Source organism: Passer domesticus, chromosome 6, assembly GCF_036417665.1.
Source record: "Passer domesticus isolate bPasDom1 chromosome 6, bPasDom1.hap1, whole genome shotgun sequence".
Lineage (NCBI taxonomy): Eukaryota > Metazoa > Chordata > Aves > Passeriformes > Passeridae > Passer > Passer domesticus.
In genome coordinates, this window is record NC_087479.1 from 54,792,634 (window position 1) to 54,819,054 (window position 26,421).

General features: G+C 39.7%; 1 protein-coding gene across 3 annotated transcripts in view; it reads left to right on the top strand.

Moving 5' to 3' along the window:
- GOLGB1 (golgin B1) overlaps window positions 1–17,116 on the top strand; it is a 34,161-nt gene extending 17,045 nt beyond the window's left edge. For 2 of the 3 annotated variants that reach the window (XM_064425904.1, XM_064425905.1), the window contains 9 exons: window positions 151–10,866; window positions 11,266–11,417; window positions 11,497–11,656; window positions 12,951–13,103; window positions 13,620–13,787; window positions 14,684–14,781; window positions 15,138–15,272; window positions 15,908–16,022; window positions 16,490–17,116. In XM_064425904.1, coding sequence (XP_064281974.1) covers window positions 151–10,866; window positions 11,266–11,417; window positions 11,497–11,656; window positions 12,951–13,103; window positions 13,620–13,787; window positions 14,684–14,781; window positions 15,138–15,272; window positions 15,908–16,022; window positions 16,490–16,648 — 11,856 coding nt within the window. In that variant the 3' untranslated portion in view covers window positions 16,649–17,116. Of the gene's footprint in view, window positions 1–150; window positions 10,984–11,265; window positions 11,418–11,496; window positions 11,657–12,950; window positions 13,104–13,619; window positions 13,788–14,683; window positions 14,782–15,137; window positions 15,273–15,907; window positions 16,023–16,489 lie in introns of all 3 variants that reach the window. The other variant, XM_064425903.1, reaches the window with a different exon arrangement.
- The last annotated feature ends 9,305 nt before the right edge of the window (window positions 17,117–26,421 follow it).

A 26,421-nucleotide genomic window follows, 5' to 3' on the forward strand; every position in this document is an offset into this window, starting at 1 on the left:
TTTGCTAAAACAATCTAAAGAAGAACATCTTGTGACTTTACATTGTGTACAGGCTGGTTACTTTAAATGCTTGTTCTACGTATGGGGTGTAGCTTCTCCCTCTAACAGGTTTTTGGAGTGTTCTTGTAACATTATTTTCTTGCTGTTTAGACTTTGAAACAAGACAGTGTGGTGGAGTCCATGCAGCTGGACCTGGACCAGACAAACGAAGAGCTTGACAAGTTGAATTCAAGCCATTTGGAGGAGAGGTCTCAACTCATTCAAGATCTGCAGAAACGTGAAAGAGAAATTGATAATCTGAAAGAAGCACTGTCAGAAAAAGACAAGGAGATGTCTGTTCTGTCTCTGAACATGACAGAGTATTCTGAGCAGGTCATGATCCTGAAGCATCAAGTGCAATGCAAAGAGGAGGAGATGCGAGGTTTGGAAGAGGCTTTATCAAAGGCTGAACGGGAAATGCTTTCGCTGAAGGAGGTGCAGACAGCTGATGTGAGAGATGCCAGCGTGAAGATCTCTGCCCTTTCTGAGCAGAGTGACACCATGAGAATAGAGCTGGAGAGAGCTAGAGCTGAGAATGAAGCTAAAACCAAAGAAAATGAGGAGTTAATAAGACAGAGCACTGAGAACAGTGTGACAATTAAGGATCTCCGCTCCGAAATCAAGGCCAACAACGTCGCGTACCATAACAAGCTCGCAGAGTGTGAGTCACAAATTGCTCTGCTGAAAGAGCAAATTACTAAATCATCTGAAAAGCTGAAAGAAACAGAAGATAAACAAAGAAAAGAAATTGAATATTTGAAGTCTCAGCTTGAGGAAAACAATGCTCTGAAGGAAAAATCGAACTGTTTGCTTAAAGAGAAAGAGAGCAAAGCACAGACATTGGAAAATGAGTTAAAGTCAATTAAAGATTCATACAACAAACTGGTTTTGGAAAACACTAAAAAAGATGAAGAGCTGGCTGAATTATCCAGAAAGCTCACAGAACACACTGACCATAAGGAAACAGCTGAAAAAGAGTTGCAAGAGAAACAAGAGCTCATTGGTTCATTAGAGCAGAAACTTGGGGCTTTGGAGAAGCAGAATGAAGAGACTAAACTTAAATTAATTGGGGATCTGCAAGCCAAAGAGACGTGTTGCCAAGAACTTAATGACCAATTAAATGAAATACATAAACAAATTAAAAAATGGGAGATGGAGACACAGGAGAAAGCTTCAGCTAATAACCAATTGCAGGCAGATCTTGAAGGGAAACAAGAAAAATTGGCAGAGCAAATAAAAGCAAATGAATATATGAAGAAAAGTATAGGTACAATGGAAAACGAGAAGGAACAGCTAATCAGAGAAAATGAGAATTTGTCCAAACTCCTGGAGGTAAAAGAGTGTGAGTTGTTAAAGAAAACCCAGGCTATGGCAGAATTGGAAAATAAGTTATCTGTTAGCACTGCAGAGTACGAAAAAGCTCTTTCAGTACTAAATTGTGATAAAAACACTCTGGCAAAAGAGATTGAGCAACTGTCAGTAGTTGCCAAGCAAAAGGAAAGTTCAGTTGCAGAACAGCTGGGGGAGAAAACAAAGGAATGTAATGTGCTGGCTGAGCAGTTGTCTGAAAGTAAGGAACAGACCCAACAGTTGCATGAACAAGTGCAATCACTGCTCATTCAGCTGAAGGAGGTTAGAGATGAAGAAGTAAAGAAAGAAGAAATGTTAAATAATAAATTATCTGAATGCAGTGGTCTAATCAAAGAGCTCAGCCATAGCAAGGAAAAGAATTTACTCCTGCAGGAACAAATTCAAAGCATAACTTTGGATTTTGAAACTGCAAACAAGTCTCTAGAAGAGAAAAATCTTCAAAATAATTCATTACATAAGGAAATGGAGGAGAGTAAGCGTTGTGTTGTAGAATTGCAGGATGAAATAAAAAAACTTAAAGATGAAAAGACTAAATTAACTCAGTTGGTAGAGGAAAGAGATCTGGCTGTGAAAAGTCAGGGTTCAGAACTTGAGAAGTTTCAGAGGCAAATTTTTGAAAAAATGGAAGAAAATGCAGGGTTAAATAATCAGGTACAACTATTAAGCAAAGAAATGGAGGTGCTTAGGCATGAAAAGGAGGACTTTTCAAGGTTATTGAGTGAGAAGTCAGATGAATGTAAATGTCTCCAGTCTGAAATTGCTTCAGCAAGGCACCAAGCAGAAACATCAGTTCTAGAAAATGAAAAATTGAAAGCAGACATAGAGACAATTAGTGTTACAGTAACCAAAAAGTCAGAGGAAATAGCTGCTTTAAGTTCACACCTGTCCCAACAAAGTCATAATATTTTAGATTTGAAGGACCAAATTGACAGCCTGTTGATGGAGAAAGAAAACTTAAAAATTGCCTTTGAGGAAAAAGAAAGTCTCCTTTCTGAAAAGGAGGCTTTGATTAAAGAAATGAAAGATAAAGTGTCAGGAGAAGAACGATACGTAGAATTCATTGCAGATCTCCAGTACCAAATACAAGCCCTGAACTTTGAAGCCAGTGAGCTCAGACGCACAATGCAGGAAAAAGAAAATGAATTTAAGAGGCAAGCCCAAGAATTTAAGTTATTAAAAGATAAATCTGAAGAGTCTGATGTACTTAGGGTTCAACTGTCTGAGAATATGGAGGTTATTTCTAACCTTCAAAGTCAGCTTAAAAACATGACAGAACAAGCATCCCAGTTGAATCACTCAATTGCAAAGAAAGATGCATCTTTAAAAGAAAAGGTAGATGAATGCATTGGTTTAAAAGCACAGCTTTCTGCCATACAGGATTCTTGTGTTGTGCAGGAGAAGCAGTTACAGCTTTTAGCCTCTGAAGCAGAACAGCTGAAATTACTTGTTTCAGAAAAAGAATCAGCCATCAGCAGTATTTCAACATTCAGTGAGAATTTAAAGATGCAACTTCAAGAGAAAGAGACTGAGTGTGCTGTCCTAAAGAAACAGATAGTGGAGATGCAGGAAATGAAAGAGAATTTCCAAAAAGAAATAGAGCATCAGAAGAATGTAATAATTGAGATGGACCAGTCCTTATCAGAAAAGGAATCATCTCTTACAGAAAACAAAAGTCTCCTCGAATCTCTGAAGGAGAAAGCAAGGAAGGATGAAGAGAACACGGATTTAATTTCTCAACTCCAAAGTCAGGTCCGTGAACTAACACAAGAACTACAAAACTCTAAAGAGCTAGTCCATGAGAAAGAAAATGCCTTTTTATCTCTTCAGGAGAAAATTGAAGCACAGTATGAGCTGAGAACTGAGTTGAATGTTGCTCTGGGGCACAAAGATGAAGTTATTGCTGGTCTGCTTAATTCCTTAAAGGAGAAAGATGCCAGTGTACAGTTGGCAGAGAGCAATGTTAATGCTCTTTCTAGTGAGATTGATGTTCTCAGATCCAAATTGGCGGAAAGTGGAACAGCCATGAAAAACCTGAGTGAGGAATTTCAGGAAAATAACAGGAAGCTTGATAATCATCAGAAAAAAATTGATTCTTTGACTGTTGAGCTTGACTCTCTTAAAAATGAGCACCAAAAAGCACTAGACCAAATAAATACCCAGGAACAAGAACTCCAGCAGAAAGACTTAGCTGTGGAGTCTCTGCGTGTGACATGCGCTGAACAGGCTGAGAAATTGGAATGTTTGAAGTTGGAGTTCAACAACGTAAATTCCAAATCATCTCAAGACTGCCATGACAACGCACTTTTAATAAATAGTCTGCAGCATCAAGTGGAATCTTTAGAGAAAGAAAAAAAACTGTTGCAAGATGATGTTGGTAAACTGATGGCTGAAAACACAGAACTTAGTGCATCTCAGACTGATTTGCAAAAGAAATTGGAAGAGCTCCGGGAAGTCCATGAAAAACTAGAAACCAGTGAGAATTATTCAAGGATGCAGATAGATGCTGTCAAACTGCAGATGAAGACTGAAAAAGAGAAGTTACAGATGCAGGTTAGTGTGAAGGGTGAAGAACTTTCTAATTTAGAACTTAAATGTCAAACTCTAGAACAAAGTCTACTTGAGTCAGAAAACAAATGGGTGGCAGAACTTGATAGGGCAAATTCACAAAATAATGATCTTACTGAGCAATTGAGCAGTTTAGAAAGTGAAATGAAATCAAAAGATAGCAAAATCCAGTCTTTGCAGCAAGAGCTGGATCTTATAAAAGAGAGATTAACTCAGAGCTTATCTGCATTACTTAGTAGTAGGCTTTTAGGTAAAGAAAAGAAGGCACAAATTTCAGATTCTGAACTGCAGCCAACAGATAGTAAAAGTCAGTTGGAAAAATTCTCCACTCTGGTAGCTGCTATTCTGAGCAAAGAAACAGAAGGAGAACGTCTGCAACTGGTGCTTTTAGAAAAACAGAAAGAAATAGACACCATGAAGGATGAATTAAGAAGTATGGAGTTGCTTGAAAAGCAGACGGAGGTGCTGCAGAGTGACATGGAAAAGATGAAGGGTAAATATGTGTCTGAAATGGAATGTCTGTCAAAAGAAATGGTCTCACTCAAGGAAACAGTAAGCAAACAAGAGTGTCTCCTGAAAGAAAAGGAGGACTCTTTGGCAGAAATAAATAAGCAGGTGGAATTTCTTCAGGACAAGATGAATAAATCAGAAGAAGTGGTAAGAACTAGTCAAGAAAAGCTGCAGGCTGAGGGTAAAAAAGTAGCAAATCTCCTTGAACAAATGGGGGAAAAAGATCACCTCATCGAACACTTAACATCCCAGGTCAATCAGCAGAAGGATTTAATTTCTGGTCTAAGCCAGCAAATGAAAGAAAAAGACTCTTCTGTTACCCAGGTCATGGAGTCGTTATCTAATGAAATGCTGAATTTTTCTGAAGAGAGGAGTACATTAAATGCCAAACTTGAAGACCTTGAAGCTGTTCATAATAGTTCAGTGGCAGAGCTAAACCGAGTATTGCAGGAACTGGGGGATTGTAAGAAAGAACTGGAACATAACCAGGTTATGTTAAGCGGTAGAGAAGCTGAGGTTAAAGATTTAATGAATGAAAAAGAGGAGATGAAGTGTAATCTTGAGAAAATGGGCAAGGAAAAAGAGAATCTGAAAAAGAAGCTTCAAGCAGCATTGATAGTAAGAAGAGATCTGATGCAAAAAGTTGGGAAATTAGAAAAGAGTGGACAGGAAGAAATAGAAAAAGAGCAGAAAAAAGCAGAGGAGCTCTTGAAGCAAGTTAATGAGTTAACAGACAAACTGAAACTAATTGAAGGACAAAGTAATGATTTTGAGTCTCATCTTGGAACTTTGAAACAGCAACTTGTAGAAAAAGATGCCAAGATAAGTGATTTGACCAAAACCTTATCTTCAAGAGAATCCTATTTAGAGGAACTCCAGCACAGTATTGCAGAACTGAATGACGTCATAGCTGAAAAACAAAATGTTTGTGAGCACAACCTAAAATCTTTAGAGGAGAAGGACTGTATGCTTGCTCATCTGCAGTCTGTGCTTGATGAAAGAGCAAGGGCATATCAAGAGGAACATTCTCAGTTGCTCTTGACTCTTGAAGAGGTGAAGTCTGAACTTAAAAAGAAGGAAGAATTGTTGAAAGATTCCCGTCTAGAAGAGCCTGGTTCAAGTGCTGGAGATGTGAATGAGTGTCTGAATCCCAGCAATGACGTTACTGCCATGAATCAGTTACAAAAAGAAAAAGAAGCTTTACAGAGGGAGCTTTTGTTCATGAAAGAAGATATGAAAAAATTCCAGCAAGAAAGGGAAGAGCACATGAAACTGGCAGCAGATTTTGATGATCAAAAAACCCACCTTGAGCAGCTCAGGCAAGAGCATAAAGCGCTCTGGGAAGTTCTCCAAACAAAATGTAAAGAACTGGGCTTTAACCAGTTAGAATGGAAGGAGCTGGCTCCATCCAAGGCACTGCTGGGAGAAGAGCAAGCTGCCCCAAGGAGTCTGGAATCAGACAAACCAAGAAACAAGGTTCAGGTTGCATCCTTGAAAGAATCAGAAAACACGATCACTTCAGTGCCAAGTGAAAACATTGAGCTAGAACTAAGAAGTGATTATGCAAAGCTTCAGGAGGAAACAGAGATGTTAAGGAAAGAGCTGAGAAAAATATTGCTTGAATTCGGTGATGATAAAGAAGAAACAAACAGTTTAAAGTCTTTGAGACAGGAGGAGCAATGTCAGGGCAGCTTGTTGGAGAACATAAAGCACCTACAGAAAAAGCTGAAAGCACATCAGACTGAAACTGTAGAGCTCAAGGCAATGCTTGAACATGTGCATGATGAGAAAAAAGCACTTATTAAAAAAAGTGAAGAGGATTACAGGATGAGCCAGGAGGAACTGCAGCGGTCACGAATTGAAGCTAAGCAGGAGGTTGCAGTAAAGAATGAGGAAATAGAAGCACTGAGATGTTCACTTACAGATTTAAAAGAGAAACTTGGTCTGGAAAAAGAATTATTAAACAAAGCCATAAAGGAGGGCCAGGAAGAAGCCCATCATTACAAAACAGCCTTTGAAGACATGAAGAGTGAAAAAGAGCAACTTCTCAGTTCTTTGGAAAAGTCCAATTTGGAACTAATTAAGATGAAAAAGGAGGTAGAACATTTCAGTGAAGAAAACAAAAATCTTGTGGCTGAGCTATGTATGCTGCGTGAGAAGGCTGAGATGAGTAAACCTGTGGTGTCAGGCAAAGAGCTTCAGGAAGGGAATGGGACTGAAAAGGAATTGGGAGTGGTTGGTTCAGAAAGTAATTCCCTTAAAGAGAATTTGGAAGGAAAAGTCACTGCTCTTCAACTGTCAGAGACTGATTACTCTGGGAAAAGTAAACTGAGAGAAGCAACAGAATGTGAAATCCAGAAACAAATGCAAACAATGGAAGAGCCCCTGGCAAAACCTGCAAATTTAAATGATTCCAAAGCCCAAGAGCAAAGAGCTGTAACAGAAGAGAGATCCAGAGAGCGCCTCCAAAGGAAGTTACAGGCGGCTTTAATATCACGTAAAGAAGCCCTGAGAGAAAATAAATGTCTAAAGGAACAGATTGATCAGCTGACGTTGGAAAGAGAAGAACTAGTGAACAAGACAGGAATGCTGGAGCACTTGCTAGAGCTTAGCAGAGAAAAGCAGAGTTCAAGTGCTGTGGCTCCATTGTCCGGAGAGGAGAGCCTTGCTTCGGAAAATGCGAGGCTGCTGATGGAAAATGAAAACCTCACTGCGGCCTGTGAAAGTCTGAAATCCACCATGGAGTCCATAGTTCAGGAAAAAGAGGCCTTTTCTTTCCAATTAAATACCTTAAAAGATTCTCAGACAGTTGAATTGACAGGATGGAAGGCTAAACACAGTGAATTAAAGCAGGAGTATGAATCGCTTCTTCAGGCTTATGAGAATATCAGTAGTAAAGTGGCAGATATGAGGCAAGTCATTGATCTCAGTAGGAAAGAGAAGCAAGAGGCTGTTCAAAAACTCAGGGAAGGACAGTCTGAAAAGGAAGCTCTGCAGAAGCATTTAAAAAATCTCCTTGATGAAAATGAGGTTATTAAGAACCAACTGCAACAACTTGGTGAATCCAAGAAAATGGAGGTGGAGGAGTTGCAGAGCAAAGCAGAAAGGCAGATCCGTGAGCAGGAGGCCAGGATGCAGGAACACCAGGATCGTCTGTGTGAGCTCACCGAGCAGAACCATCAGCTGATGGAGGAGAACGAGCAGCTGAAGCAAACCTCTGAAAACCTAAAGCAGGCTTTAGAGAAAATTCAGAATGAGAATGATGTCCTTCATAATAACATCACTGTAACTAAAGCTGCCTTGGGAGAGCTACAGGTTCAAATGGAAACGTACCAAAATGATACACAATCCAAAATCAGTGATGCATTATGTGAGAATGAATCACTCCTAAAGGACATTAATGTGTTAAAGAATAAACTCTCTGAAAAAGAACAAGCTGTGCTTGTCCTAGAACAAGAAAGAGAATTAATTTCAGAAAAAGCACAAGAAACTGAGAAATCTTTGCTCCACAAAACTCATTGTCTAACAAAGCTAGACACAGAATTTAAAAGTCTAACACAAGAAATTGTTAGTCTAAATGAAAAAGTTAAGATTTTAGAGGATGACAAATGCCTGTTACAGGAAGAATTAGAAAATGTACAAGAAAGTTCTTACAAAGTAAAGAGTGAGAGAGAATTTCTTGAAACAGAATTGCTTAATCATGTAAAAAAAGTTGATCATCTTACTGACAGGATGAAATCAGCACAGGTACAGAATAACTTGCTGTTACAGCAGCTGGAAGAGCTAAAGGCAGAAAAATCGAATGTGGTCAGAGAAAAGGAAGAGCAGCAGCTCCATCTTGTAAAGATATTTGAGGAAAAGGTGAAAAGTGCTCAGAGGGATAATAATGGGACTAAAAACAAAACAAAAGAATTGCAAGAACTCTTAAAGGAGAAACAGCAGGAGATAAACCAATTGCAAAAGGATTCTATAAAGTTCCAGGAGCTGATCCTGGATTTGGAAAGATCTGTGAAATTGTCACAGTCAAAAAATGAAAAATTAGAAAAGGACTTAAGTAATGCGTCAGAAAAGCTGGCAGAATCAAATGATGAAATACTTCATCTCAAGGGAAAGCTTACTGCACAGATGAACCTGTTGGATCAGTCAAAGAGGGAAGTGGACAGGCTTAAAGATGAGAATCTAAACTGGAGGAAAGAACTTCAGAAGAAGGGAGATGAACTGCAGCTTCAAAAGAGAGGATACGAGAGAGAATTGGAATTTCATCTCCAGCAGCTGAAATTGCTTCACAAAAGTGAAATTTCGAACCTGGAGGAAAGACACAGTGCACTCGAGAGGGAAAAAGATCGGGCCATGGGTGAGGTTCAGGGCTTGCAGGAAGAAGTCAGCACAAAGGACTCTCAGAACAAGCAGCTGCAGGCAGATCTGAACGCAGCTCTGGCACGGCTGGCTGCTTTCACAAAGTGCATGTCCTCCCTTCAGGATGACAGGGACAGGGTCATCACTGAGATGAAAACCTGGGAAATGCAGTTCAAAGAGGCCATCCAAAACAAGGAGAAACAGCTGGAAGACAGTAACAAAAGAATAGCAGCCTTGCAAGATGAATTGAAAGATAAAATGACTCAGATTCAAGAACTAAATATCAAATATTCTGTGGTAGAGGAAACAAAGGATGAACTGTACTTGAGGCAAAAATCTGTTGATATGCAGCGCTATGAAGAGCTCTGCAGGGTAAAGGAAGAAAATACCTTCTTTTTTAACAGACAGCAGGAGCTGGAGAGTGTTCTTCAGTCCAAAGAAGAAGCTTTGCAAGCACTCCTGAAAGAAAATAATTCTCTAAATCATCTCATAGAGAATAGTAAGAGTGCAGGAAGAGAGATAAAAGCTCTGGAAAGTAATTTTACAAGACAAGAGCAAGAATTGCAAGAGCTTCTAGCAGAGAAGGAAAAAATGAATGCTGAATTGCAAAAGCAGATGACCATTTCTGAGCAAATGAAGATCATGCTAAATAATAAAGACAAAGAAATTTCCTTACTCATTTCTTCAAAAGGGGATGAAATTTCAGACTATCTGATTCAGATACAGACTCAACATAGGAATCAGATTAAAGAGTATGAACTTCAGGTAAAGTCTTTGCAGATGGAGAGACAGCAAGCTGAGGAGTCCTGTCAGAGGCTGGAAAATGAGCTGAGAAATCTCCAGGTGAAAGCAGAAAAAGCAGATCAGGAGAAGGCTGTGATTGTCAGTGAAATAGATGCCTTTAAAAAATCCATGTCATCCCTCCAGAATGATCGGGATGATCTTTTTACCAGATACAAGGAGCTGGAACATCTTCACCAGGATGTCTTAAACCAGAGGGACAGTCTCCTAGTTGGCAGTGCAAGTGAGACTAATTCTTTGAAACAGGAGTTAAGGGTCCTTCTCAATCGGATAGATGATCTGCATTCTGAAAATGCAATGCTGAGTGCACAGCTGATAAAATACAGGGAAGATCTAAACCAGGTTTTATCTCTGAAAGACCATCAGCTGAAGGACTTACTTAAGCAGAAATTGGAGTGTATCAAAAGCCTTGAGCATGAAAAATATGATCTTCAAAAACAAATAAAAGAGATGCAGCTTTCCACTGAACTGCAGAAGGGGGCTGCTGTGGCATTGGAACATGAGAATAAAAAATTGGCATCTAAAGTAAGTGATTTAGAATCTCTAATTGCATCACTGAACAAAGAGAAACTTGTTTCTGAATCTGGAGAGAAACTGCTAAGTAGTGAGAGTATTCAGCAAAAAGAATCCAATGGGCAGCATGGAGGAAAGCTTCAGAAAAAGGTTCAGGAGCTCCAAAAATCCAGAGGCAGAAATGCAGATGAGGAATACAGTGGGACTCTTTTGACACTTGAGGATGGAGATAAACCTGATGCTTCTGCAGAGAAGATGCTGCTTGAAGTTCAGTCTCAAAACAGGGAGCTGAGATCCCAAAATGAGGCCTTTGGGAAAGCAATGACTGCTCTGCAGAACGACAGAGATCGAATCATAGAAGACTTCAAAGTTCTTCAGAGCAAATACACCTCTGAGCTCAAGACCGAAAGAAAAAAAGGAGATGAACTTGCAGCTGAATTGGAGGGATTTAAATCCCATCTCCTGAGTATCCTCAAAGAAAACTCTCTTCTGCACGGGGCTGTCCTTGATGCTGCAGGCCAGGTCACCCTTGCTCAGGTGGCTGATGACATTGGAAGTGTCTGTAGGACTTTGGTGAGTCGGGAGCTGGAGGTGAGCAGGCTCTCAGCCGAGTGTGGGAATTATGTCCAGCAGATGGAAGCGTTTGCCAAGGCCATGGCCAGTCTCCAGGATGACCGAGACAAATTGCTGCAGGAGCTCAGCCATCAGAAGGTAACTTCTGAAGCTAAGCAGAGCACAGCTTCGTTTCCCATTGATTGCAGCAGCATCAATGAGAAAAATACTGTTAAAAAGAGTTTGGATGTGCCTCAGAACAATGGGGAAACTTTGGTAAGTTGTAATTAGCCACATGGCTCTGTAATTTTATTCTTTGTGCAGAGAATGCTCAGAGACATGTTGGATTCTGGAGTTTAATTTTGTAGATTGTGTGAGTGCTGAGATAGCACTGTGTGCCCAGAGGAGGTGTGTTTATAATTTTGGGACTTAAGGTAATTACCCTGTTTAACAAAGCAAGTAGGGAAAACATTCGTCTGTAATTAGAATTTTAGTTCTAATCAAACTTCACCCATCTAGTTTTCATTCCAGTTCACTAATGATGTTTATTAAACCTAGGCTAAAGAAGGAGCCAGCCTTGCAGCTGTCGAAATATCCAAACTGAAGACCAAGGTTGATGATTTGGAGAAGGCTTTGCATCAGACCAAAGCCTTCCAGGCAGAAACCGAGAGAGAGATCACATCATACCAGAACGAGCTGGCTGGATTAAGGTATAACAGTGCAGCTTTATACTCCTCATTGATTTGTATAGAATACAGAATTGATTAACATCTGGTGTTTTATCTTCAGAATGGAAAAAAACCTCCTCCTCTCCGAGTCCCAGGCTCTGAGGAATCAGTGTCAGATCACAGTGGCTGAGAAGGACCGGCAGATTGCAGAGCTCCAGAGGCTGCAGCAAGACATGGTTGGGAAGAAGTCACTCCCTGCTGGCAGCAGTTACCCAGTCAAGGTAAAAAAATGGAATGCAGCAGGAGTGTAAAGTGAAAGGTAGCAGCTTATTATCTGAAATTTGCAGCCTGCTTCTCCAAAGAGCAGTCTATAGTAATCCTGTAAGTTACTGTCTTAAATTAGTTAAATTCAGAATATAAAAGGAAGAAGTTGAAAAAAATTTAAATGGATTTGTTTCTTTCAGATTTATTATGGCTGTAACCCATTTTCAGGGGCAGGATTTTTAAGGGGATTGAAAAAGAGCTTGGTGGTTTACATGGACAGCAGGTTTCAGTTTGTATAGTTGATGCAGAGGGGTTTTAAACACCTAATGAAGTTCATTCTTCAGAGCCTAAATCCATGTTAGTGCAGATTGGACTAGGACCTAGCTGGGGGAGAAAGGGGAATGGAAGTGTTCTTGTCCTTCCCCTGAAGCAGCTGGAGCTGGCTTCTGCCAGGAACAAAATCCTGGATTTAGAAAGGCAGCAGCTGACACCCAGGCTGGCAAATGCTGTTTTGTAGACTGTCATGAAGGATTCAAGAAAAGTGCTATTTTAAAATAATATTCTTATTTACCTTTTCTGTGCCAAAGGTAGGAAGCAGTATTCATTTTAATGTCATTAAAACCAGCATTTTAGTTGCTGAAGTTTGTATGCTGTTCATTTTCTGTGATTACAATCATGAGTAAGAGCTATTGACCAGTAATGTCTGTGGGTAATGGAGTATTTTATGTGGTAAAAATATTTTATTTCATGATTGTGTGGGTGAATAGATTCCATAAAGCATTAGAGATGGCACATATCCCTCCCTTATTAGAGATTAATATCAAAATGTTAGCTGCCAGAGACAAAGAAGGCCAAAGCTGTAAATTGGTAATACATTTTTTCTTTTCAAAATGGATTCTTTTGGCTTTAAATTACTAGTTACAAAACAGCTGTTCTACAAGTCATGAATAGAAGACTTTATTAGCTTGAAAATATATTTTGAAAGGTGTTTAATATTAATCTTTTGCTATTTTTCCCCTTTTATTTTTGTGCTTCCACATTATTTGCTAAATAAAAATTAGTTTGGGCTGCCTTTTTGTGGTAATTTTTTTGTTATTTTTTAATGCAAGTATTAACACTATATATGTGTGTAGAAAAATCTAGTATTTAAAGTAGTAAAAAATCTTGTATTTATTTATTTTCAAATGTGGTATTAAGTTGTGAAAAGAAAATAATATGAAAAGGGAATTCTGTAGGTATATTTAGTGCTGGGGTGTGGATTATTTAGAGAACTCCTGTACCATTTACTTTGAATATCCTGATATTTTTTAGGCTTTGGAAACTGCCTCCCTTGCTGGAAGTGCAGATGGAGCAGAGGAAATCAAACGTGTCCTGGCTGAGAAGAACCAGCTGCAGGCTGAGCTGCAGCGCTGCCTCCAGGAGATGCAGCAGAAGGACCTGCACTTCCAGCAGATTAACTCCAAGGTAGCTTGCAATTAATTAATCAGCAGCTCTGATCCATGTGAATCTGGGCTGGCCTCATGTTGGAATAATGCTGGAGTGGTGGTGTCTTACATGACTGGATGGTGTTTTGCTTTGAAATGTAGATACTTTAAAAGAACTTAGCCTGGACATTCAAATTAAATGTCAGTTTTCTTTCTGCCAGGCTTTCCTGACTTGGTGTTTGTCTGTGACTCTGCATTCTGAAGACATTGGTGAACCTCTGAACTTCTACTCACAGTTAAATATTTTTCATTAGAGACAGAAAGAGGTGTCTGTCTTAGCTGGAGCAAGATTTCAGCTTCTGGTTTAGGTGTACTGATGGCAGGGGAAATCACTGCTCAGCTTTCATTATTTCCTCTGCCCATAAAACATCTTCAATCCCAACTGAAATATGACCTTGCCAAAAAGTGGATGCAATTTTGAAACAGCAGGTCTCAAATCATCAGGGATTTCCTGGGAGAGCTAATTTTAATGACTTCAATGTGAATTTCTCTTCAGGTTGTGCAGTCAGCAGAAGAGAATGCTGTCCTTTCTGCCCAGCTGAAAACTCTTTCCCAGACTCTGAGGGACAACCAGTTTCATTACACTGATCTGCAAAATCGTTACATAAGGCTGGAGAGGGAATATCAGGCAATGCAAGTGACATCCTTCCAAGGCTCAGTCCAGGTAAACAGACACATGGAAAGGTTCTTAGGGTTCTTCCTTCTGTGCTTACACGTCTCTGGTTTTCTTGCTAAAAATAAAATAAAATACTTTTTGTTGTAGTGACCCAGTACTTTTGGTGGCCTGTGACTGAAGATAACTGTCCTTATTGTTGTTAAGCTGGTCTAATTTGACTTTCCATTTAAGGAAACAGGTTTTTTTTTTGGTTTTTTTTTTTGGTTTTTTTTTTTTTTTTTTTGGTTTGGTTTTGTTTTGTTTTGAAACGTCTTTTTTGGGTTGGGCTGCAGCTGGATCATCACTGCTCAGTGGATCAGGAAATTTAGTGATAATTTCACATCAGTTGTAGATCATTACACCATGCTTGAGTAATATTTTCAGAAGTGAGATCTACATCACCAGTTCAGCATTTCTGTACCCTTTGCCAACACCTCATACACATCTCTAAGATGATTATTTGGGGTTGGAACTTCATGATTTCTAAGATCCCTTCCAACCCAGTCCTTTATGATTCATCATTATTCCTTTACTCTTAAAAAGCTTTTCTCTACTGCCTTGGTTATTTATTAACAATCATTAAGAGAACACCCTGAAATAGCCTATGAATACCTATAGAAAACAACCCTTGCTCTCCATAAATGGAAATAAATCCAAACAAGAACTCTAAATTAAGAATAAATTAGTAACTGCCTTGCTTCTGGAATTGTGGATGTGTAGATGCATTTCTTTCCCCTCAGACATTGTTGAGAGATGGAAATGAAAATATTAAATGGCAGAAATAATTATCTGTTCCACTATTTTATGGTGCTCATGGCTTCTGTAATTGAAATAAAGACTTTGGGCAAGAAGAAAAATGGTCACTTGTTTGTTTTTTGGTTTTTTTTTTTCTTAATATTTTCTAGGATGAAACCAGAGCAGAAGTTCCCCCTGGAGCGCCACAGGAGAGATCTGGGATTATTGTGGAGATAGACAATATGGAGCTAAATGAGCTCAGGAAAAGGTCAGGACTCAGAGCATGTATTAGCAATATTATTTTCCTGACAGCTGTGTTGTGAGTGTGAAAGTAATGCTTTTCTATCCCTCTGAGGCATTTGTGTGGAGATGGAGAAGGAGTGGATTTACAGTGGATTACATGAATCATAAGCCATATTCTTGAATTGTTATCATCTGGTAATACTTGTGGTTTGTATCTGTACATAAATATACTGATTATTGGTGCCTTTAATCTCAATATTTAAGCTGAAGCATCTCATTATAATTAAGTCTGTCACTAAAAGAAAGATCTAGTAAAAAAAGAACAAGTAAGTAATTCTTCGAGTCCATAAAACATTGATTTCAAATTCTATTTTGTCCCAGGCTTGCAGAGTCTGAGCAGCAGTATGAGTCAATGCAGCAGAGTCTCTCCCAGCTCACAGAAACACTGGCAGAGGAGAGGAGGAGGAGAGAAGCTGCAGAAGAGGCTCTTGGACTCTCTGAGGACAGAAGTAACAGGTAAAACACAGACTGTTTGCCTTTTTTTTTCCTGAGATTAGTGAGAGGTTTTCCTGTGGGTCTTTGATTTTTTTTTTTTGAGATACTACTACTACTTCTAATAGTAATAAACAAACCTGTGTGTGAGCCCCCAGTGCCCAAAGTAGTGAAAATCCATGTGTTAAAAAGCTGTGTTAAACACTAGATCAAGAAAGTGTTACAGGCTTTGGGATTTTTTTTTTTTAAATTTAATTTCATCTGTTAGACTGTTCATCTGTTAGTTGTCGGTGATACTTCTTTTTTTCCAGGTTAGAAAAACAATTTCCCATATAACAACTTTAGCAGAGCCACTGGTTAGATTGAAAACATTATTATGCACCTGCATAAATAAAGGGTCCCTCACTACCATCACCTGAAAATCACTGTTCAGTCAGCTGGTGGTGGTGGGGATTAATTCAGAATAAATGAAGCACCTTGAGAGTAGATTGTAAATGGTGACTGAAAAAGACCTGGCAGCATAAAGTGAGTCAGCATTTTGTGGGGACCTTCCCTTAGTCATTTTAAGTATGCAAAATAATGGCTTTTCTGTCAATTCAGTACTTAAAAGAGGAGATAATTCAGCAGTGCATGTGTCTGTGCCTTGAATTTTTCTCTAGATTTGAAGTTGGCAGTTACAGGTCTGTCCCCAGTGACTACACTGTCCAGATGGAAGATGAGGAGGAGAGGGAAGCCTTAATTATCAATCCCAGTGAACACGTTGTTGTGAGAAAGGTAAGGGAATGAAAGCCTTTAAAAACCCTCAGCTCCTTAAAGGTGGTGGAAAAACATCCTTCATTTCTTTCTGTTGGGGCTGTGAGTCCAAGACCAGCAGCTGTGTAAACCATGCCAGAAAACACACTGCATATATCCAGGTTAAAAAATACATGTAATCATATTTATGCTACATGTGTGGCCATTAAATCAACTGCTTAATTATGCATGCCCAAAATGCAGTAGGCATGTTGGTGTGTGGAGCTGCATAATACACAGCTTGGATTCATTCCTTTCCCCTCTCATTAATGGTGGGTTTGGGGCCTTTAAATCATTTATGCTTTGGTATTTGGCATTGGTTGTGTTTTGGGGTCAATTGCTCTGTCAGAGACAAAAGGATTGTAGTGCCTCAGAAATCCAGGCTGCAGGGGAGCTGTTCTGGTTTGTATTCCTGATTCTTCCTCTGCTAACTTTTGTCTCTTCCTCAGATGAAAGGAGGAGCCCTTTCCTTGCGCCGCTGGCTCCGGGGGCGAAGCCTTTACTGCTCCAAGCTGCTGACAGCCCGAGCCAAATCCCGCTATTTATTCCTCACCTACCTGGTCACACTACACCTCCTTGTTGTCCTGTGCCTCACTGGTGTGCTCTGAATCCAGTGCCCTCCCTGGGTGGCTCCTTTCCCCGTGGGCAGTGCCAGTCCCAGCCCTGAGGCTCCTCACATGCTGCTGTTCTGCTATGCACTGGACACAGTTGTACAAATCCCTGGGACACTGCACCGACCCTAGAGCTCCTCCAGTGAAATTCCTGCATATCACACTCGCTCCAAAGTTGACTTGAATTGCTCTTTTACAGTGGGATATTATATTTGTAAGGAGAAAATATTCCCCTCTGCCCTATAAGGAAACTGCTGCATACAAGTTATTTAATATCGTTTGTGGGTACATAATGGTTGATTACTACTGAATGGGTTGTAAATGATATCTTTTCTATACAAATTTTATTTTAAGAGTTAAACTATAAATTCTAAAGGAATATCAAACTATTACTGTATATTGGCTTCTTGATTATGACAAGAAGTTTTATGGAGTGCAATAAAGGAAGAACTACTGGATTTTTGATTTTCTTTGGTTGGTTAGGTGGTTTTTCTTTTATTTGGCTGAAAATAAAAGAATTAACAAGGTTCTTTCCCATTAAGTTTGTAAAGAAATCAAGATGCACAGATCTGCGTGTGGTAATGAGGTAAGCTGATGATTAAAGATTCAGTAAACATTCACAATTGAGGTGACATAAATATTTCCAGCTTCTTACATTTTTGTAATTTTTTTGTTTCTGTAACTTGTGGGGGGTTCAGTATTTTTTAAATTTACTTGCACTTTTCTTGGTGGGGCTTAGTTACTACCTGTCTTGGAGGCAAAATGTTACTCAGCTGCAGAACACATGAAATTCAAACTTCTAAAGACACAGCCTTACATATTTTACATGTTTCAGCTTCAAGGTACAAATGAATAAAGTCAGCTAAGAATCTTGTGGGAAAAGGAAAACCCAGTAAATATGGAAAAGGAAGGATTCCATCGGTTTTACTGATGAGCAGAAACAAGGTTGACTTGGAGATATTTTAGTGAAGTGATTTATCTGCTAAAGAAGTAGTTACTGCTGCAGGTAAATACTGTAAACCACATTCTTTTGATGGTCTTTAATATTTCTTAGTCTGGTAAAGGTGTGTGTTTTTATATAAATCAAATATACTCTGCTAAAATGGATTTTTTAAAAATAGTCATGGTTCATCTCCTTTGAGTGGCTGATTCAGTCCCTGTGTTCAGCCCTGGTGTCACCCAAATACTGAGATAACTCATGAACACCAGGTACAGTAGGAACATGAGTACTGATGATGCTGACTTTTCCCTTCCCAGCCTGAAAATGGGTGTTGGCAGAATGATAATGAGCTTTTCTTAGCTAATTATGTTATAATGAAGCAGAATGTTTTCCAAAGGCAACAATGGCCCTTCAGTCCTTCCAGTTTTACTCATCCAGTGTGAGGGGTTTTTGACCTGGGGGGAGAAAAAACAACCCTCTGTCCTGAGGCTAAGTGAGTGGGAAAGGATCCAGAGGTGTTTGAAATTCTGTCCTGCTTTCTTCAGGCCTTTTCTGTCACTGTAATAAGCACAAACTGGAAAAAAAAAGTCAAATGGCTTGACATGTAGATATCCTGTGAACTCCATTCCAGAAGCTGATAAAAATGTACTGGGAGGTGAGCTCATGTCATTTAGGAAACAGCTTCTCCTGGATAAATATTGCCCTGAGAGTGTGCTCATGCTATAGTTCATGATTTAAATGCTTGGCTTCACTTGCTGTAAGATCAAGTAAATTGAAGACATTTGTTTGAAATTCTTGGCCTTCGAATTCCAGTGTCTCAGCTGATGCAATTCCTGATGTATTTAAGACCTGAATTTCCCTCTGGTTTGTGGTGTTGGACCCAGAGTCTGGGTGCAGTGCTGTGATACTGCTGGTAAATAATGGGTTTATTGCAGTCCAAAGCCTTTTCCTCAGGGTTTTTGGAGAAAATAATTCATGGCAATGTGAATGAATGTTCAAACCCACCAGTACTATCACTAAGGGATAGACATTCCCAAATTAAAGCTCTTTCCAAATTTATGTGATAAAATCCATTTTTGCCTTGTTAGGGACAAGAACTTCGCTGGACAAGAGCTGTTTTTCATTCCTTTCCCATTTCTGAAGTACCTTTCCTTACAGAGTGAAGTTGCCAAAGAAGGGAAAGTAAAATCTTTCCCTTCCATCGATTGCCTAAAGAGGCAGTTTTCCAGTCCTAAAAATAGCCCAGGGATCCACAATGGGTCCTGCCCTTGGGGAGGGCTTTGCCATAAATTTCAGGGAGAGCAGGACTTGGAGGTGTTGGCCAGCTCCTGAAGCTGAGGTGTTCCTGTACCAGCTGCCTTTTGTTCTTTTTCCCAGAACAGCCACTTTCATAGTGTTTGCCACTTGCATGGAATAGGTGCTGGAGCGAGCTCTCCACATTGCAGAGTGGCTGCCACTTAAAAACACATGGCAAATGCTTCCCCAGAACTTTTGCTGGGGGTTATTTTTAGTTGTTTGTTTGAGATTGATGATCACCTCAAAGAAAAAAAGCAATTTTCAATGTTCCATGAGGGGAAAAACTGCAGTCTTTGAAGTAACAGATGTTTTTGGTGGTTTATTTACCATTAACTACTAGTGTTACAGCTGGTATGTGCATACAATTAATTAATTTTAAACAAAGGAACTTTCTAGAAGATAACTTCCCCTTGGAAGAGGTGGGATTTGTGCTTGGGTCCCAGCAGAGCTGAGTGTGTGTCCTGTAGCTGAGCTTGCCCATGGTCACGAGGCCAATTAACAGGATCACAGGACTCTGGAGGCTGCAGCAGCAGATTTCCCCTCTGGAAGAAACAAAAGGCTGCCAATGTCCTGATGAATTTGCTTTGTGAAATCCTATTTAAGTGGGAATTTATGTGGATACTTCACGTGCTTGGTAAGATTCATTGGTTTTGCTGGCTAGGTTTCTTCTTTCCCAAAAACAGTGTTTTAATGATAGGAAAGTGTCTAATGGAAGACAAGCCCCACCTGTTGGAATGTATTCATATCTTGAGTCAGATTTTGATTTTTCTGGGGTGTCAAAACTCCCCTGAAGTTCTGTGTAATGAATAACAGTTTACCTCATATGTTGTGATATTATTTGGGGCAATCATGACAGACTTCCTTATGCAAATGTGATAAACTTAGTAAAATCAGTATTTAATACATGATTTTTCTTTTAGATGACCTGTTTCCCCTTTATATTAATGAATATAATTTGATTTACACCAAAGGGGAACCTCACTGTTAAAAGGCAGAATAAAGGAACTGCTTAGACAGAGAGCAACCAAATAAGTGAATCTAGAGAAATGATATCTTTTCCACCTGTAATTCCTTCCCTTCATAACTTTGTGCAGTGACAGAGGACCCATTTCTTGTGGAGGACCATGAGTTTGCTGATGCTCGCCTTGGCTGGGCTCCTGTGTGAGCAGCACTTCATTTTTGAAGCTGCCTTGGTATTTCTGGAGGGTTTATGGAAGCAATTATTGCAAAGTGGTTACCCACAAATTCTCATTTTGTTTTGGGGGTGCATTCTGTGAGGGCAGGAGCAGGAACAGTTTCACAGGAAGTTTTGAGTTAAAAATGGTATTTTGCCCATGATCCTGACAAACTGCACTAATATTAGAACAATTAGTCCTTTGCAGGGTGTTATGGTTGGAATGGGTCAAAAACACAGCAATGTAGGGGATGAATCACAAAGTAAAAGAGGGATCCTGACACTGGAACATCCCAATGAATGTGGAATCATCATTAACTGGGATGATGTGGGAAAGGTGGGTGTTTTATTTGTTTTTATGTTTACACATCCTTGGCAGTCATGAAGTTCCTACTGAGGCAAAATATTTGACAGTGATAGAAGCTAAAGTTAAAAAAAAATACAGGTTGCAATTCATCAGAGGTGAATTAGGGAAATATTAAATTACTGAAATTGGGAACAAAGCCTGTGAAGTGCAGAGGGGAGGGTTATTTTCTCTCCTTAGAACTGACCTGCATGAGCAAGAGGATGGGTGCTGCCCACATCTCACATTCCATGTGACATTCTCACTGTCACTTCCAGAAGAAAGGACAGACTGGGGCTTCCCATCCCTATACTGATCCTTTGAGAGGGGGATTTTATTTTTTTTTTTTCCTGAAGCATGTTTTTCTGTTGCCAAAAGTTAGCATTTCATGTTTGGGTGGTCAGAAGGCATCTGTATTCCCCATCCAGCACCACTTCCTTGGCATTGTGCAATGAGCTCTGTGGGAAATGCCAGTTCCAGGATGTCCCAGGTGCAGGCAACAAGGTGTGCTTGCAGGAGAAGCTGCTAAATATCTTAAATATCCCAAGTGTCCTGGTCTCTTTGGAAAGTATCTGGCTCTGTATGTGGGAAAGACTGTACTGTTTGGGGGAACTCCACAGGGAAATGCTCCTGGTACTGTTTTCCTGTAGAAAATGCCGCTGAAAGGGAGACACAGGGCTGGGGTTGCTCTGTACTCTGCTTGCTAGGATGAGGTGCAGTGACAATCCAGGTATCTGAACTCAGTTACTGTGCCATATCCATGGACCCAGGCTGTTCCAAACGAACAGACCAAAGTTGATCCAGGAGCAGTGGGAGTTCCTCAGTTGATATTTGGAAAGAAATTGCCCACTTACTCCTCTAGATGGAAGCACAGCACTTGGATTTCATTCTCTCCCTGCTTGCTGCAAGCACACTTTTCTAACTACATCCCGTTGTTTTTCTGCCTCAGAGTTTTCCTGCTGTCTGCATTCAGCAAGAAATAACATTTTCCTGTAGGAAAAATAAAAAAAATCAAATTGTAGGCCCATATTTTGTGTTCCCTCATCTGCATCTGGCAATTACCCTGTGCACAGCACACACCAGAGCCTGTTCCTTCTCTGGGGAATGCTGGATGCAAGAGCAGCCCATCTGAAATTGAGTTAGAAGAAGGAATAAAGGAAGGTTAAAAAGGTGGGATGTGCTTTCCTGTAGTGTGATTATTTTTAGGGTGTAACGTGGTGGAGGCCCCAGGCAGTGCTGTAACTCAGACAATGGTCAGGTACTAAATGGGCTCGTGCAGCTTAAGCTTTCCTTCTTTTTGTCTCGTGGATGGAGGAATTACTTGTGGAAGTGGCTCCCTAGCCCAGACTGGTAGGGAAGGGACAAGAAACAGAGCTGATAACTGTTGTGATTACTCCAAATAAGAAAAAAAGGGTGATTTGGATCCTTGTGTGATTTTGATTCAAGCCGCAAATTCCTTCCCGGTGCTTGGAAATCCTACTCCTGAAAGCACCAGGATGTGGAGGAAACAAGAGAATTCCTGGGTAACATGCCAAAAATGGAACAAAAGCACAGCAGTGCAGTGCCCAGCCATCCACAGGGTACAAAGGGGGTCCCAAAGGCTGAGGCCGGGTGTGTGAGGGGGAGCAGGAATGGGAATGGTGCAGTGTGGGAATGAGAAAAATAGAAACTTCCACAGACACTGAAGGGTTTAATTTACAGCCCTGGGAGAAACTTAGAATGATGTAAAGATACAATACACAAACATTAAGCAGAAAAATCATAAACTTATGTTTCTATGGTTGTAAAAATAAGTAAAAAACTGTATTGATAAGATGGTGAAGGGTTTATAATGTAGGGATGTGGTTGTGTAAAATAAACTAAGAGTTTACAAGTTGTAACAAAAGTATATGTGTGTATGTGAGACAGAAGCCTATTAGACAAAAGTATCCACAGTGCAGCAAAGGAAGTAAAGGTGATAGGTTGGAAAAACCAAATCAACCCTGTAACAACTGTCTATTAAGTTAGAAAGCTATATATTGCCTTATAACCAAGAAACTTGTGACTACTCTTGAGCTATAGCTGATGGCTTCCTCCTTTAAAGTCTCACAGCCTCTAAGACTGATTTATCTGGACAATAAATCGTTCTTAACCTGAAAATATCCCATCCCTTCATTGCAAACGACAGCAATGATAGTGTGAGATGCATGGGGGGCCGTGGGAATGGAGGAGGAGCACAGGGAGCCATGGAATGGAGCATTCCTGCTCTCCTGTGCTTCAATCCACAATATTCCAGCTGGAGAAGAGCACAGGCCATTGTCCATCCCTGGGCTTTTGTTCCCAGGAGCTGACAGAGGATGGGAGGGAAGGCGTGGGCACCCAGCATTTTCTGGCGCTGGTGACAACATAAATGTTTAAAGGAAATGCTGGGATAATTTGGGATATTTCCTCCTCAGTAATTTCTCTTTGCCAGTGTGCCTGCTGCTCACATTAACTCTCGTCACCTATAAAATCAGCACTGGATTGTTTTGGCTCTTCTAGGGTATCGCTGTCCCTTAACATTCTGGTTATCATTAGGTCAGATTTCATGGGCTGTGCAGGGCCTGATTGTGCCCAGTTTTGAGGGAAAACTTCGGAAGTGCCACAGTTTTAGGCAGGCTCCTGCTTTATGAGTCCAGATCTCTTCCTCACTGCTGAAACCACCCATAACTTTGGGAGTTATGTAAGCACAGAGGTTTCCTTTTTTTCCCTTATTTCTTTCCTATCTGAAATAGCAGTAATTTTCTTCTTACATCTGATTTATGGATATATATTTTTTAACTTTCACATAATTGCTTTCTGGTTTATTCAGCTTCTCCCTACATTTGTATTCCAAACCTTCAAATGAAGGATGGCCTGGCATCCCAAAGTTCAAGAAATATCTCTTTATTTCTTTTCCTTAAAAGATTGAAATATAATTGAGTTGTTTCAAACATCTGGTGATTTTAATTAATAACTCCAGCTCTGGACAGATGTTGATATTGTAGGTGCTTCAAATTTAGAGAGGATCTCTTTTACATTTAAGTTCATTTTGGGGAATAATAATACTTGTTTCTGGGGTATAATACTTGTTTTTAGGGTATTCTTCAGATAAACTTATCCATAAAACCATCCTGCTGTTTTGTGTTAGGTCAGAAAAAAATGAGCTAAAAAAAGAATAAACACCCAACCCAGTGAATTTGGTTGAATTTGGTGAATAGATGTGAGTTTGGCAGATTTGCTCTTGCATGCTTTCTGTCTATTTTAATATGGCTGTAAAAACATGAGTAAAAATTTTAAAAAGCAATTATTTTTATTATATGAAATATATTCCACGTATATAAAATGTATTATAATTTAATATAATTTAATATATTAGTTACTGAAAGTAATATAATAAAGAATACATTACTCAGGCTGTATTTGAAAAACTTATGGCTTTGGGCCAAAAGTCCACATGGTAAATTTAGCCAGGGATAGAAGTAAGTGTGATTTAAATGCAGAATATAGGTATAGAATCACCTAGGGAAAAGGAGATGTGGCTCTGCACTTCCCTTGGTGCCCACTTTTGGCGTATATTTAATTGGAAGATTATGCATCCATCTAGCAACAGTGTAAATAAATTAATTAAGTTGTGAGCTTGACAGCAGGAGTGACTGGGAGGGAATACAGCTGGGAGATAAAAACCACCAGCAGACCATCAGAACAGCCCAGTTTCCAACAACGAGGAGGAAGAGCTCCTACAGGAGATGTGTCTGGGGCTGCTTCTCCATCATTACATGCAGTGAGAAATCTGGGTTTCAAGGCTTGTTGTTTATTACTGATGGCATTAAATTCATTACAATAATTATGAATTATTGGTAATTTACGTGTTCTTTATTTGAAAGCATACTTTTCATTAAAAGTTGACTTTATTGGTGAAGGCATTAACTTTTGAAATTCAATATTGGAGTTTGTGTGTGTTTGTGTATATGTATAAACATTAGATTCCTGCATTGTTGCAGCCCTGCCATACGTGTAAAAGAATTGATCCTAGGGCATCATCTCCAATTAATATTGTCAGTAAAAACCTGATCTGGGCTAATGGAAAGGTATCCACTGGCTTGGGTGATTTTCCTTTTAAATTAAATCCCAAAGAAAGCATGACATGGTGTTCACAGAAGAACCACAGTTCAGGAGGGGACCCTGGAATGTAGTAACTGTCAGTATTCATCTAAAAAAACCCCCAAACTGGCTGTCCCTTCAGTTTGTGTTAATGTAGAACCTAACGTTTTTCCAACTCTTCCTTCCAAATCCTTTTGGAGACATTCCATGTGTCTAAAATCCAATATTTTTGTGCAGGCTTGGTATCAGAAATGCCTTATTCATTTTGAGTGGAAAACGTGGACTTCATGTTGTGTGGCATTGGATTTGGAAAATGAAACAGCAACTGCTGCCTCCTCCTCCTATCTTGAAAAGGGCATGGAGCTTCCTGGACAGGGGAAGGAATTCACCATTGGCAATGAATGGTGCTGATGCCCAGGAGTATTTTGCTTGTAGAATTACTGTGCTGAGGTTCCAGAGGAGGTGAGTGGAAGTTGCTGTCCTTGTCCTTGCTCTCCTAGCCTCACACAGCTGTCTTTTTCCTGGAGTTTTCTTTGGGAGGCAGCTTGGGCTAGTGAGGCTTCATCTCATTTTGACAGTAGGAAAAAGAAGGGGATGAAGAGAGAAATAATGTGTTGGAACTTCTTTCCACTCAGGGCTGGAATCCACAGGTATCCATGAAGCCACTTAAAATGGTATTGTGGAATGTGATATTGACTTCCATGAGGATCTCTGTGGGAAAAATGTCCTCTCTGGAGGAACCACCGTGTGTATCCTGGGATTTGGGATCATATGCAGAAAGAGAGGACAGTTTGCCTTCAAGTACAATGAAGATTAAGGTGATTTTTTAACATTTTTATTGCTGCCAATTCCATCTTAAGGTGATTTTTCCTTATTCAAATGATATTTTTTATTCAACCTCTTAATGGTAAAAGCTGCAAATCTATCAAAAGGGGGTTTTTCAAAGTTCTGCTCTAGCTACCTAAAGTGAGAGAGGTTGATCTTACCTTCATTCCCACTTTTGAACAGCAGTCAGCTCAAATTCCCAGTATCCATGTCTTCTCAAGCAAATGGAAAGCATATTTTCCTCAGCCTCTGAGTGAATTTTACTTTATTATTCTAGTTTCAGTTTGTATGACTGCTCAGGTTGCTAATAAATCACCTTACGTGTAGGAATAGCACTATTAGCTGGCCTAATCACCTGCCTGAGCATCATTAGTTACATTTCAGCCTTGACTTCTTGTAGGTGTGATGGTCAAGAGCACCAACCCTGGCCCTCAGGTCTCTGCAACCAAGTTACATTTGCAGTCCCCGCAGGATGAAAGCAAAATTCCATTAAATTTGCTAAGAATTTACTTGCCCTTGTTTCAGTATTAATGAAGGATGTTTTTTAGGTTTTCAAATTTTAATTTGTGTTTTATACAAACTATTTTGTTACTTCCACAGTTGCTTCTTTTTTTAATTTGATAATAAGCTTCCATTAATTCTCAGAATTGCTTTAACAAGGAAAAATAATCATTATTTGAATGTTATTCTTTCTAAATGGAAGAAAAATCTATCCAACACAAGAAGAAGCAGGCATTCCCACTCACACTTTTTTTTTCTAAGGGGAAACACCTTCTTTTCTCAGAAATAAATTGTAGAGGAAAGCATGCATCCACATGAAGGTTACCTTACATATAAACCAGCCCAGGTGCAATGGCTTCTGTGGATGCAATTTATTAAATCCACTGAGTATTTGACACTGAGATTTTAAATGGGAGTTTTGGAAGTGATTGCTGAGCCTTCAGTCTCCTCTAACTCTGCAATTCAATTTTGCATTTCCCATCAGGGATGTTTTCCTGTTAAAAGGGAGATTTCCCTCCATTTTTTATTCCAAGTTAGATGTTCCAACTGTGATGAAATGTTCTTGGAAAAATTTACTGAACTCACTATTA